Source organism: Semicossyphus pulcher, unplaced genomic scaffold (assembly GCF_022749685.1).
Source record: "Semicossyphus pulcher isolate SPU_LCO1_2020_fin unplaced genomic scaffold, fSemPul1.0.p SCAF_2, whole genome shotgun sequence".
In the NCBI taxonomy this organism is placed as follows: domain Eukaryota; kingdom Metazoa; phylum Chordata; class Actinopteri; order Labriformes; family Labridae; genus Semicossyphus; species Semicossyphus pulcher.
Window position 1 is genome coordinate 16968345 of NW_027211693.1, and position 13803 is coordinate 16982147.

Genomic DNA, 13803 nt, shown 5'->3' on the forward strand with positions numbered 1-13803 from the left:
CATCTTTTTCTTCCCAATTCTTTCCTGCATCACATCATGGGTACACAGATTTAAAGAGAGATCATGTCGAACCTTATTTAGACCTACACTATGTGCAAGACTAATAAAGCAATTATATAATACAGAGTTTTACATTCTGGTGAATTATTTGCCTTCCTGCCAACAGAAAGCTGAGATTATTGATCCCTCTCACATGTTTATACAGTAAATGTGTAGCTAAGCTAAGCACCCAGCTAACCTAGCTTCCTAGCTTAGCAGAAAGACAGGACACAGTGGGGACACAGCTAGCCTGGCTATGTTCTAAGGTTACAAAATCAAATAAACAAATTTTGGTTACTTGTACACGTTAGAGATATAATCTCAAAGTTCTCTGTTTTGTTCTTTTTGACGGCATCTTATGGCGATAAATGGCGATTGCGGCGAACGTAACCCACATAACCAGATCTACGGTTGGCTCCGGTTGTAACTCTTGATTTTCCTCGCTGACGGTCGCTTTCCTTTTTAGACTGTTTGATCATGACATGGTGTGTGGCCAATTTTCTTTTTCTTTAGATTTTCACTTATCTTTGAAGTTGTATCTGTAGTCATCCATCTTTGCTTGTTTGTTCAGCCATAGTAGATTACTGTTTACTCGCAACACTTGCACAGACCAACCACTGCTGGGTGCTGAAAAACGCGTCACTAACTGGGTGCCACTTATGATTTTTTGTGTCAAAGTCGCCACAGACACCCAGTCCGTAATTCTGCGAATGCAAAGGCTTTCATCAGTGGGCCATAGGCTCAATCACCATTGTGTTACCTCATTCGGTGATAGTTAGTGGCCTAACAGACATTTATTAGAATGAAAATCTTCGAGCTTATTACTTTAAACAAAAAGATTATTCAAGTATTAATTGAAGAGCTTTAAAGCTGCTGGTAAACAGATTGATGGACAGAGCCAAACTAGCTGTTTCCTCTTGCTTACAGCTTAGCTAAGCTAAGCTAGCAGGGTAGAACAGATTTTTGTACAGATATGAAACAAGTTTCAATCACCAGCAAAAAGAAATAACATACTTCACTAAATGTTAAACATGTTCCTTTAATCTAGATGATGCCCCATATATCTGCCTGATCAAATATGTGCTTCAAATGCTAAAGATCTAGAGCTTTAAACACGTCGAAATAGAGGTTCATTCAGATCTCTCCTTGTGACTCCATTGCAGCTATGAATTCATTTTTGAACCTAGCCTTTCTCCGTTTAACTCATGATGTATGGATATGAGAAGGAGCGTGTGTGTGTGTGTGTGTGTGTGTGTGTGAGAGAGAGAGATGTGGACAGGCAGCACTGAAGGCAGTCAGGCACATCCAGCCCATGGCCATGCATGTGAAAGCACAGAGCCGCATAAACTGCAGTGAGAGCCCTGAGAGGTGAAGCAGGGGGGAGGCGGCTAAGCGAGCTCGCCGGGCCAATACTGTGCGAGCGCTGGTTACCATGGGAACACATTGATTATTTAACAATTTGGATGGAGCCTGGGCCCTGCGCTCGCTGAGGTTCAGTGGGAGTCTTTACTGTCCTGAGGGTCTGCAGCCGAATGAGTGCTTGCGCGTTGCGATGCCACCGGGACGTGATACACATCCGCCGTGATGCTGAGGGACAAGAGACAGACACACAACTGACAGAAGAGCAAGATGATAGATTGATGAATAAGAAGCTATTGTGAACAGATGGGTGGATGAGACGAGGGAGTGAGAGAAAGAGAGCTCTGTGGCGGCTGAGTCTCCATCACTCCTGTGGTCAGCGGGGACTTGTTGTAATGATCTCATGCTGGGGAAGCAGTCTGGACTCACTGTCATTGTGTGTACATGAGGTCTTTGTGTCCAGTATGCTCACTTGCTTCCACGTCCCAGCTGGAGTGTACGGTGTCCATATAGTGCCAAAACTAATGTCACCATGAAGGTTGCAGGTGGACAGAAAAAAATAACAACTGTCCGTGAACGAAGCTTTTAGTGATTTTTATTTTGAAGTACAATTAAATGTAGTGATTATATCGTAGTAACACAGAGATCTGCACATTTGTCAGTCCTACATATCTGCATCCTTTGCATGTGAAAGTCCATGCTGGATCTGGATCTGGATCAAATCGTCTTCCTCTCATTGTGATCAGATTTCAGGGTGTAAATACCATCTATACAGTGTGAGCCATAGACTGTATAATAGAAGTGGACGTAGCTTCTTGCTTTCAAAAGTGAAGCCGATGCAGAAGTGCTGAACAACTGCTTTCTTTCTCATGTCCAGCAGGGTGTGACTCCACTCGTTGAAGAGGAAATGATCCTACTTCTCAACCTTGTATTACATCGGTTAACATTTTCCTAATGAGTGTATCGTCTCAATCTGTAGATTCAAGTCTTCCTCAATACAGTATGATGCTCCATCTGTAAATTATGGTCCCAGTTAGAGTAAAATTGACAATAAAACAAGGTATGTTTTAGGGCGTGGCTACCCCTGATGTTCCTACTTCGACAACATTTCAACCAGGATAAAGATGAAGCAATGTTCAGCCCTGTTTTCCAGTTATAGTCAACAAAAACAAAGCCCCCACAATGGCAACGGCCAAACAGGAGGGTTCAAACAGTAGTCCACAAACCAGTGGGTGAAGTCACAGTGGCTGAATCCACTTCTTTCATACAGTCTATGATGTGAAAAAAACAGCCAGCAAGTTGAAAGGTCAGCTTAACCCTTCTTTCCCTGCTAGCTGAGGTAAACGTGCTACAAGTAGGAAAAAGTCTTCCGCCAGCACTGCCTAACTAAAGCCGCTTTCCCACTGGTCAACAGACACACTAACACCCACTAACACCCGGCTTTTTTGCTTAGTGGGAAAGGCTACAATCGGCATTCAGACCCGGGTCAAATGGCTCTGCAGTAGACCTTGGCTCTGTTCGGCATTGATAGGAACACAAACCCGTGTTGACACGCTAATCTCCGCCCCCTTTCTGGCGCGATGCTAAGCTCCGTCAGTAACTTCTGCGACTCCTTTCATCTCAGCTACAAATTCCGCCCGTCTCCGTCCAAGCAGCGCTCGAACATCGTTCCAAATTTATCGGTGCAGAGTTTGATACACAGACTGAATGAGTAAAAGATACAATAAAGACCTAACCACCATAACATCTTCCGGCGCGTTTGTGACGTCAGACACTGATGCAGCAGAAAACAGGTCGACAGGAGTATACTACACTGGCAATGGGAAAAGAGACAATCGGCATTTATAAGTGGGTCTTCCCGGGTCTAAAAAACCCTGCATCAACACGCTAAATTTAGGTGGGAAAGGGGGATAATTTGCACATTTGGGTCCTTTCACAACTGAGATAAGGAGAATGCCTATTGATTGGATGTCTTTATACAAGTTTGAATGTAGACACACGTCACATGTTTCTGCCATGTGTACAATAGATCATTTTGTCCTTGTGAGCCAGTTCAGGTAAAGTGCTGCGTCTTCAAATGTGAATAAACATTCTTTCTGCATTAATGCACTTGAATGTTATCCGTTCAAAGCTGATGAAAGTGGTTTTACTTGTCCTTTAAATGCATAACATTAATATTTCATGCTTTCTGGCCATGTCGCTGTCTTATTTATCGTTGGTTGTTTCATGGTTTTACAAAGTCAAGTCGTCATTATTTAAACTAAAGTATGAAGTCCAAGTCTCCCTGTCTTATTGAAACTCTTAAAGTAATCTGACCCACATTCACCTGCAACACACTGACAGACACTCACACCCCCTCCTGGGTTGATACCAATCTATAAGAGACTGCTTTTGTCTTCTTCTCTGTGATCCTCAACCTGCCGACCATGTTCGGAGAATCCAGATGTGTCCTCTAAGGACGCCGTTATCGCACCGACAGATCCTCTACCCCCAGTATGTGTCATAAACTTCCTCTTAGGTCAAAGCTAGTGGTCTTAAATCAGCTGCCTTCCTCCTTTGGGCAGCAGGTGAGCGTAGTTAAAAAGCAGGGAGGGCAAGGAGGGAGGGGTAATCCAACCTAATCCCAGTTACCTGAACAAATTGCCAAATGTTAAACAAAGTCATGTTGAGCCTACTCGTGTCGAGATTATCTTCCATTATTCCTTTTTGTTTGCTTGTTATGTGAGATTCAGATAGAGGGATTACGCAGCAATCCCAGGCCCGGATAATGCCGTTTCCTCGACTGATGGCTTTATTGTCTTTCAGCTGCACTTGTAGGTTCACTGATCCCGTTGGACACATTGCTGCTCTCTGATGCTCCTGATAAGCACTGCGGGCGTTCTGCTGTAGCAGGTGTGTTTTGTCACATGTGGGTTTAGTCGTGGATTCGGTAGCTTCGTCTGTCAGTCACCGGGGGACAGTAGTAGCCAATGTATTCCCCCGTGTGGCCCTCAGGCTGCGTTTCATCACTTCTCGCCGCATGTGCTTTGCTTTCAGGGGTTTTCATTCACAATAGGCTGTCGCTAACATGGCTGCTGTGCAAACAAATTTTTTTTTTTTTTTACTATTAAACCCTCTGCTGGATTTGGGGCATGTGTTAGGAGTTGGCTTCTGAGATAAAAGGGGGAACGACGTGCAAAGCATTCCTGAGAAATGTGCAAACACAAGCACAGACGTGAGCATCTGTTGGTCCATATGCAGATTACAACCAAGGCCGGATTGTGCTGACTGGGAGGAGGGAGGGGAGGGTGGGGGGGGCGGTACTGCCACAGCTGTCCAGAGTCATAGTACATCACTGAGCGGAGCGGGTCAAATCTGAAGCCCCGTTTTATCTGGAGAGAGTGCGTCGTTACGCGATTAGTAGTATTGGAGGAATGAAACGACTCCTGCTCAGCTCGTGGGGGGATGAAGGGTTGTGATCAAAGGATCGGATGTTTTTAAGAGTGTGTTTTTAGCATTTGTCTTGTGGATACAGAAGTGTTGTATACTGCTCAAGTAGTTATTCTTGGCCTGATCTAAGATGTTTCTATATATCAAAGTGTTCGAAAGGAAATTGTTCATGGAAAGTTGGAGAAGAGGTTGGCAGTAGGTTTTTCTTGCATAATGTAATATAATGTAATTTTATATCATAACACCTGGTAGGGCTGCACAATATGACAATATATATCGATAAAACGTATGAAAATGCCTATCGTATGTGTTTTTCTATGTCGTCTCCATTGTGAGGTCACAAAACCAGCAGCTGAACTGCTTTACGTTCTAATCCTCGCACGTGGGAGTGAACCTGGAGCGAACCATAGATGGATCTGCTGTTTATTAACATGGACGTTAACGTGCAGAAAAGAACGAGTGAAAACAGAAACTTTTGATTTGTTTAATTCACACAGATTTATCCAAAAATAGGCTTTACCAGCCCTAATACCTGGAGTTTGTCCACACAATATTTTTGTGCAATGTTTTATACATGACAATATACATATACTATAGTATTAATTCACTGAAAGCTTTATTCCATTTACTTTCACATTATGTGAGGTTATGTAATTCACTGATCCCGGATGCATTCTTTGGAATTTCTTTATAATCAATATGATAAAGTAGCTTAACTTGACTGCATTATTTTTAATGGGTATTAGCAGAAGACAAATGTTCATTGTATTGTAATGGGGGAAAAAACTACATAATACGCTTTTTAAATAAATCAGTATTGCAGTATAAAATTACATCAAACATGATCATGAGAATTTTGTCTATAAAGGTTATAATACAGATTATCTAGTGATAAAATATATCATTTTGCATTTAGAAATAAACTAACAAGATGGGAATGAGCACAGGGTGATATTAACAGCTCTATTATTTAACGTTTTAAAAACAAAAGTTTATTATTAATATATAATAATTTAGTTTGGCACTCACTACTGGAGCTTTTAAAACACGGAACAATATGATCTTTATTAGAGCTAAAACACTCAAATAATATCGGAATATTCAGTCACCAAAAAAGTATAATATTAAAGTATATTGTGACATTACGACAACAGCACCCCTGATAATATTGAATCTTATATCGTATGTTAGAGATGTTATATTGATTTATCGTCCAGCTCTACATATGTGTACATCCAATATCGCACCAGACGGTCAATCACTAACAGACATCTCTGCAGGCAACAGTGCAGTTAATATTGAAATGACATCACAAGTAATATTTGATGATTCATGATAAATATCAATCATCATCTCGGACACAGAGAGCATCTGCATAAGTCGGAGGTTACAGGGTGAGGTTAGGTGAGGAGGGGGAGGTTGGGGCTAAGATAGTCAGCTAGTGATTTTCACCTCAGTGTTGGACCTGAGGAAGTGTAAGGTCCCCGAGCAGCGCTGTCAGCATCCCTTCACCCACACAGCTCAATCAAATCAATAAAGAGTAGACAGCCTCTGTGCTGAGCGAGCGGACGGACAGCAGGCCCATTCTAAACCGACCGGAGTCTCCTCCTTCACACCTCTGCCAGCTTTCCTCTGAGCTCTCGGCCTCCTCGGCTGCTCTGCAGGCCTGAGATGGAGGAGGAGACACCAGGTGGCACAATAGAGCTGAGCTGGAAACTTCATTTAAAGGTAGCCTCCTGAGACCCGAGCTTTTGTTTGGAATGCAATTTTTAATCTCTCCTACCTTTTGGGGATTAATAGGACCTAATAAGTATAAAACCTAAGAATTGTCTACATTGAAAAAGTCCCAATATCCTCATGTGAGTACCTTGTTGTAACTTGTTGTAACGGTGTTGTAGCTTGTTGCTATTGATAAAATTATTCCAATTTGTCTGCCATATCAAGCCACAACTGTTAATACGCATTTAATAAACAAGTTTCAATCATAGAATCTGAAGAGGTTTTGTACCAGGTTGAGTTTTCTGAAGGGACCGACTGTAACACATTTTGGTCGGGATCACAGCCATCTTGAATGTACACCGATCAGTGTAATCTGCTTTTGTGACCACAGGGTGTTGGACAAAGTGTCCATGAATGAGACCAACGGGTCTAAGTTTCGCAGAATTAAATATTATGGTGCTTCCAAGCCAAAATGTAATGTCGACGTATTTGGACGCAGGGTCTCAGGAGGTTAATGTGCAGCACTTGTAGTTGGGTTTAAGTGGGATTTATAGGCTGATACTGATACTATGCATCAACATGGGCCTATAGTTATCTGCAGTTTACATTTGGCCCTTAAAGGTGAAAACAAAGAAAACAAAACCATGAAGATGTGTTTTCCCTAAAATAGTGTTGTGTAGTCAATGGAAATCAAGAAAACTCTCACTTGAATCCATTTCATTTGACTTTTAAATGCTACCTGATGATAGAAAGGCAGAATGAAGTAGCCTAGCAAGTCTTTACACTGCCATTGTCAGTTGAACTGGTTATCATTTTAACAATTAATCTACTATTAGTAGTATTTAATTCATCTTCAGAAACAGAGAAAGAAAGAACCAACTCAGTTTCCCAGAATCCAATGTCCTGCCCCCACATGTCATTGTCGTGTTATTTTAAAACAGAATTATTTTGCAAGGATATAAAACAGAGATCAGAAGCATGTACATTTGAATACACTGAAATGACAATTGTCTGTTCATACTCTGTGACATTTATCAAATTGTTTTAAACCTGAATAAACTTACCAGGATTAAACCTTTAGTCCAAACAGATATCTACCACGTGTCAGGGGCTGCAGCTAGTGATCTTTGTTGTTACTTGGTTGTCTACTGGTTGGTTTATTAGGGGACAAAGTCAGAAAAAAGGAAAAAGCTTAAAGCTCCTGTGAGGAGTTTTTCTCTGGTTATGAAACAGACTGAAATTAATTCCGATTACTCTATATGACTTACAAAAGCAAACCAGACCATCAGTTACAAGACTGATTATTTCTAAATGGTTATTTTTAATGCCTAAAACTGCTGGCCGGGGTAGGTGTCAGAAACGGTTGACTGCATGCTGCCTTTGTTTACATTTTCCAGGGCAATATTTAAAGTGAGTGATGCATATGACATTTTTTGTTAAAACCACCAATTAAGCATGAACAGGACTAAATCAGCAAAGAGATAAGAGGTACAGCTTTGTCCACAGGGGCGCCAACATCAACACAAACTGAAAGTTCGTCTCAGGAGCTTTAAAGTTACATCTTCATAAGATTAGATAAGATAAGATAAGATCAGCTTTATTGATCCCCCAAAGGGGAAATTTACTTGTCACAGCAGCTCTCAAAACAGGCAAATTAAATAAAGTACTCAAGTAATAAAAAGGACAAAAAGTAGGTGGCAATAAAAAGATTTTAAAAACTATGACAATATAAATAATAACAGTAACAAAATAATTAAGAAACTATTCAAATTGTGTTCACATTTTTTCTTGTCAAAAGATATTCAGGGGTTATTTTTACAATCAAAACACACATTGTGTGAAGCATCATTAAAAACCAGAATAAGATTGCTGTTATATTGCACAGTGTAGCAGGAATTATTGCACAGAATTGTTGCATAGCATGATTAACTATGTATGGAAGGGAGAATATGTATAATTGTAGTATGAATGCTGATGATAGTTGCAGTACTGTTATTACACTATAATGAGGTGTTATAGAGGCTGACAGCAGCGGGTATGACGGACCTGCGGTAGCGCTCCGTCTTGCAGGGTGGGCGTCTCAGTCATATCAAATAGTTTATTTTGCTCCACCAAATTTTCCTATTTTTCTACCAAACTCACAGACAAGAACCAGAACATGTTTGGTAATTAACTAATAAATGGCTTAAACAGTTAATGGATTACTATAATTGTTTCAGACTAATTCTCTGTGACTGGTGTAATCGGTTAAACTCATAATTTCAGCTTTGTACATAAAAAATGTTCCTGATTTTAAAAGACGATTTAGATACTCTGTTGGTCAAGTATTTTTCCTCATAGCCTGCCATGTTTACTGAATGGCTACCATAAAATGGTGCATTAAAATGTGATACTATGTGGTGTTATGTCTGTGTGTGAAATAAGAGTAGAGAGGAGGCTTGATGTGGGATAAACGCGATCGTCCCGGCGGCTGGAACACAAGCCGGTTTGTTTTATGAGCTGACCGCAGGACGTCTGGCTGTGTCAGTTAATAAGCAGCGGTCTCTCTGCCCCAGTCCTCATTCTCAGTCCTCACACCTTTCCAATGTCCCCCCCCCTATATACACACACACACACACACACGCACAGCCTCAGCCCCAAGGAGATTCACCGACTGTTCCCATGGCATCCGTTCACTTTGCTCCCAAGTGAGAGTGTGTGTACCGCATTACGTCTGTGTGCTGCCAGCCTCACACACCGAGATAACGTGTATCTCTTCATATTCACAGGCCAACCCTCCCCCCATCATCGTCAACGCAGACTCACTAGATGCAGGCCCTTATGTAAGTATCTGTTCTCTCTCTCTGTACAGTATACATGTCTCTCATTCACACTCCCTCTGTGTCGGTGCATGAGCATGTTTCTGTGTGCGTGTGGATGACAAGGCCGCCTCCTGCTACCAACATGCTGTTTGCCATTTGGACCGACATCCATTATCCTATTGACCCGGCCTGTTTGTGTGGAATGTGCGTTCTGCAGTCGCACATTTACTGTCACATTTGGGAAAAAAATGACACTTTAGATGCGACAAATTTGTAATTTATGTTGGTATTTTTAGTGAATACACAGTTTGGTGAATGTCTCTTTTGTATATTTTGTCAATAATCCCATTCTCCACGGCTCTCTGTGCTCGGTCTGCACATCCTCTGTGTTATATAGTGAAGGATTTAGCTGAAACATTTGCATGCTTCCTACTTTGTTCTAAGAAAATGACAGGATTCAAGCTCGGCGATGTCACTAACTGTTATGCTTTTCTTTTGACAGGTAAATGGCAGTGATGGGATGTATAAATACGAGGAGATCATCTTAGAGAGGGTGAGTTTTAACCCTTGCTTGTTCCGCACACTCCTGTTTAATGTGTTCTCTGCATGATGGATGGATTTCTCCCCACTAGGTGGTGGTAAGAAGCTCAGCCTTTGCTCAGTCAGCTTTAAGAACATGAACCCCCCCCTTAAATAATCTCTGTTATAAGAATCATATATGATGCTGTGTGTTGGTGAAGCTACAGCTATTACATCACTGCAGGGGTAATATGTGATGTCTCCTGTGAGTGTGAGCACAGAGTAACGGCACTGAGGCGTAGCTTTTTACATAATCCTGATGCACATGTCATCAGCAGACGCCAGAAATGTAAAGTGCTCTCCTGTTCAATTGTTCAGCAGGCAGCGCCGCACTTGTCAGCGCCGATTTGGCCTGTAGTGGCAGCGCTATATGTTTCTGCTCTCATTATTCCACCCACATATAGATGCACCTCCAAACCCCTGATGGATGCACAGTCTCTCTCTGCCCCTTCCAGTCTAAGAGGCATCTCTGCATGCAGAAAGCTTAAATAAGCCACCAAAAGTCACACTTTTAAAGGTCTGTGGGTGTGTAGCATTTGGCGGTGAGGCCCAGTGCACTCCTCTCGGCTCTAGAGCAGCACACTGGGAGGCCTCAGACTCCCTCTGTCCTAATTTGTTGCGACTGTTGCTCATTAATTATAGAAAATAATAAAGTGAGGTCTTTTCTCAGCTGTCTTGTTTGCTGCCTGTCTCTGTGGCCACGGCTGTCAGATGCAGCAGTGCGTCCGGACCCGCTGGATCCAAATGGGTCCTCTGTCATTTCAGGGGCAGGAGAGACGGGACTATTGTAGCGTCTGTCTCCTGCAGAGAGCGAGAAGCTCTGCATCATGCAATAGAAATGACACTTCTGCTCTCATCGTCACTTTACATCATAAATCCACTTTTCTGTGCACGCAGGGCTTTTCTAACATCGACGCCACTCTGTGGGTTGATAGAATACGCGTGACATTTTCAATGAAGTGCCCTCTTCTAATGGAAAACATGCCATTATCATTCGTCACATGCAAGGACACACACACACACACACGCACACACACGTGTCCTCAAAAATGGACGTCAGAAATCCCAGGAGCAGTTTGCATCACTCACGTGATCCTGTGAGATACCAATACACTTAAGAGCCATACAGTGCTGACCTTGAGCCCACATTGGCTCCATCACTTACATCTAAGTGTGTGTGTTTTATTGTACCCTACTGAAAGTGCCAATCATAACCTGTGTGCAGGGGAACTCCGGCCTGGGCTTTAGCATCGCCGGAGGAATAGACAATCCCCACATTCCTGATGATCCGGGGATCTTCATCACCAAGATCATCCCCGGAGGAGCAGCTGCTATGGATGGAAGGCTGGGGTGAGTTCCCCTCTCTTTACCATGTGACCCCCAACTCCTCCTCTTCACCTCATACTGTCCTTCTTCTCCTCTCTCCACTCTTACCTCTGTTCTCCCTACTTTGATACAGCTGTGTGTCCTGCCTGGCAGTGCTGAGTGGGAGGCAGAGCTTCTCCACCTCTCTGTGTTTCCTCAAAATTATGATTCACTGGAAAAGCAAACATGCAAAGATTATAATATGCGGCGCTGCTTTATGTGCTTTGGAGGTTTCTGATTACATCGAGTCTCCCCCTGCCTGTGTACAGTGAATTACCTCCATCGCTGTTATCTGTTGACTGACAGGATGGTGTGTGTGTGTGTGATTTCTATTGAGCATTTAACTTCCTTACAGGGTGAATGACTGCGTGCTGCGTGTGAACGATGTGGACGTGTCCGAGGTGGTGCACAGCCGGGCGGTGGAAGCCCTGAAGGAGGCGGGGCCAGTGGTGCGGCTGCTGGTCCGACGGAGGCAGGCTCCACCTGAGACGATTCTGGAGGTTAACCTGCTGAAGGGGCCCAAAGGTCAGGGACACATCCCACTTATCACACACAAACATAAAGACCTCTTAAACATGCATGCAATTCAGGATAAATTGACATTTCATTTGGAAATACAGACAAACACTTCACTTTAGCGTGAATATATGTAAAGAAATGACCTCTTTAGCATGTAGTAGGCAGCTCATGACGTGGAAATGTATCTGAATATGTGTTAAAATGTGCACTTATTGACTTTCTGTGTATTATTCAACCAGGGCTTGGGTTCAGCATCGCCGGAGGGATCGGCAACCAACACATCCCAGGAGACAACAGCATCTATATAACCAAGATCATAGAAGGAGGAGCTGCCCAGAAAGATGGACGGCTGCAGACCGGAGACCGCCTGCTAGCTGTATGAGCCTCTCTCTCTGACTCAGTCACATATTGAGTGTTCGAATCCAAATGAATTCATTCGAGGTGTTAATGCACTCAGTGAGGAGTTTCATCGCTCGTTGTTAGAGCTGAAGCACGTATTGCTGCAGCCAGACAGGCCTGTGTGTGCAGATGACTGTTTATGGGACATGTTGAGTGCATTACGTTATCTGGTTGGTTGCCTCATCCTGTCATTGGAAGCTAAGCGAGACAGACGACACACATCAGCGTTTATGACTTTGTGCATGATTTATAAACTGCCAGTCGTGACGTATATAATAATAAAAAGTCTGGTGAGCTGGGCATAAGAATGTAAGAAAAAGCATAAGAAAATATTACATTTACCAGAAGGAAAATCACTGATAGCTACAGAGTTTGTAAAAATACTGCAAATGATAAGACTCTGTTTTAACTGAGCTCTCATTAATCAAATGTACATTAACAGACATGTTGTTGTTTTGCTGATTATTTTAGACTTTAAAGTTATAATCTCCAAGATCTCAGTTTTGTTCTCTTTGGCATCACCTATAGCGATAATCTGTAATTGTGGGAGCCCACTTCCCAGATATCCAGACAGTGTCGCATGTGTGACGTCCACAGTTGTAACTCTTGATTTTCCTCGCTGACGGTCGCTTTCCTTTTTAGACCTTTGCCTTCATCTGAGCGTCGAATTTGTTCAGCCGCTTAGCTCCGCCTACCCTCTCTGGCAGACCAACCTCTGCTGGGTGATGGAAAACGCGTCACTAACTGGGCGCTGCTTATGATTTTTTCCGCGAATGTGGCCACAGACACCCAGTCTGTAATACTGCAAATGCAAAGGCTTTCATCAGTGGGCCATAGGCTCAATCACCATTGTTATACCTCATTCGGCGATAGATAGTGACTTAACAGACATTTATTTACATTAAAATCTTCCAGATTATTACTTTTACATAAAAAATACAGAACCAGTAAAATAGTTTTTAAAGTCTGGATATTTAGATTAGTTAATACTGGAAATGACATCCGATCAGGCAAACTCTACATCATGAATTAGTCACATCCAGCATATTGCCTGTTTCTAACATGCTGTTTATAAGCTTGAGCTTCCCAGTGAACCTGCTTTTAATAAAGAACTAATTGAATTGTGATTGATGGCCTCATTAGAGGCCCATGAAACTAACTTAATTATGAAGAAAAGTAAATGTTGTGCAAGAATCAAATTCTGTTCTTGTAAATCCATCTACACTTAATATTTACCCACATTTTATGACTCAATATTTTTCTCAATCTCTTTTGTGTGTGTTTGGTTAATCTTATTTCTGCAGCTGCATTTGTAAGATCATTTTTCCAAACTGCTATGATTAAATTACAAAACCCCATTAATGTGTTGACTGTTTTGGAGTACAAATTCAGGCATTACTGAGGCTGTAAAATGTCTAAATACTAGAAAGGCTGTAGAGAGAATTTGTTGGTCCTACTGTGAAGTGAAAACATGCAGACTGTTTAATGTTTGACACAAACTAACAGTACCCTGCTTAAGGTGTCAAACTAGATTGATCGAGATCTAGGCAGTAATATTTTACCTCATTCAAATCGTAGATCACAAATACTGTTA

The 13803-nt window shown here is 42.2% G+C and overlaps 1 protein-coding gene across 4 annotated transcripts in view; it reads left to right on the top strand.

Annotated features, from left to right (window-relative positions):
• The window catches only part of dlg3 (discs, large homolog 3 (Drosophila)), a 68203-nt gene that overhangs the window by 22077 nt on the left and 32323 nt on the right, over positions 1–13803 (top strand). For all 4 annotated transcript variants that reach the window (XM_069669979.1, XM_069669980.1, XM_069669981.1 and 1 more), the window contains exons 2-6: positions 9315–9368; positions 9850–9900; positions 11152–11276; positions 11647–11816; positions 12050–12186. In XM_069669979.1, coding sequence (XP_069526080.1) covers positions 9315–9368; positions 9850–9900; positions 11152–11276; positions 11647–11816; positions 12050–12186 — 537 coding nt within the window. The remainder of the gene's footprint in view (positions 1–9314; positions 9369–9849; positions 9901–11151; positions 11277–11646; positions 11817–12049; positions 12187–13803) is intronic.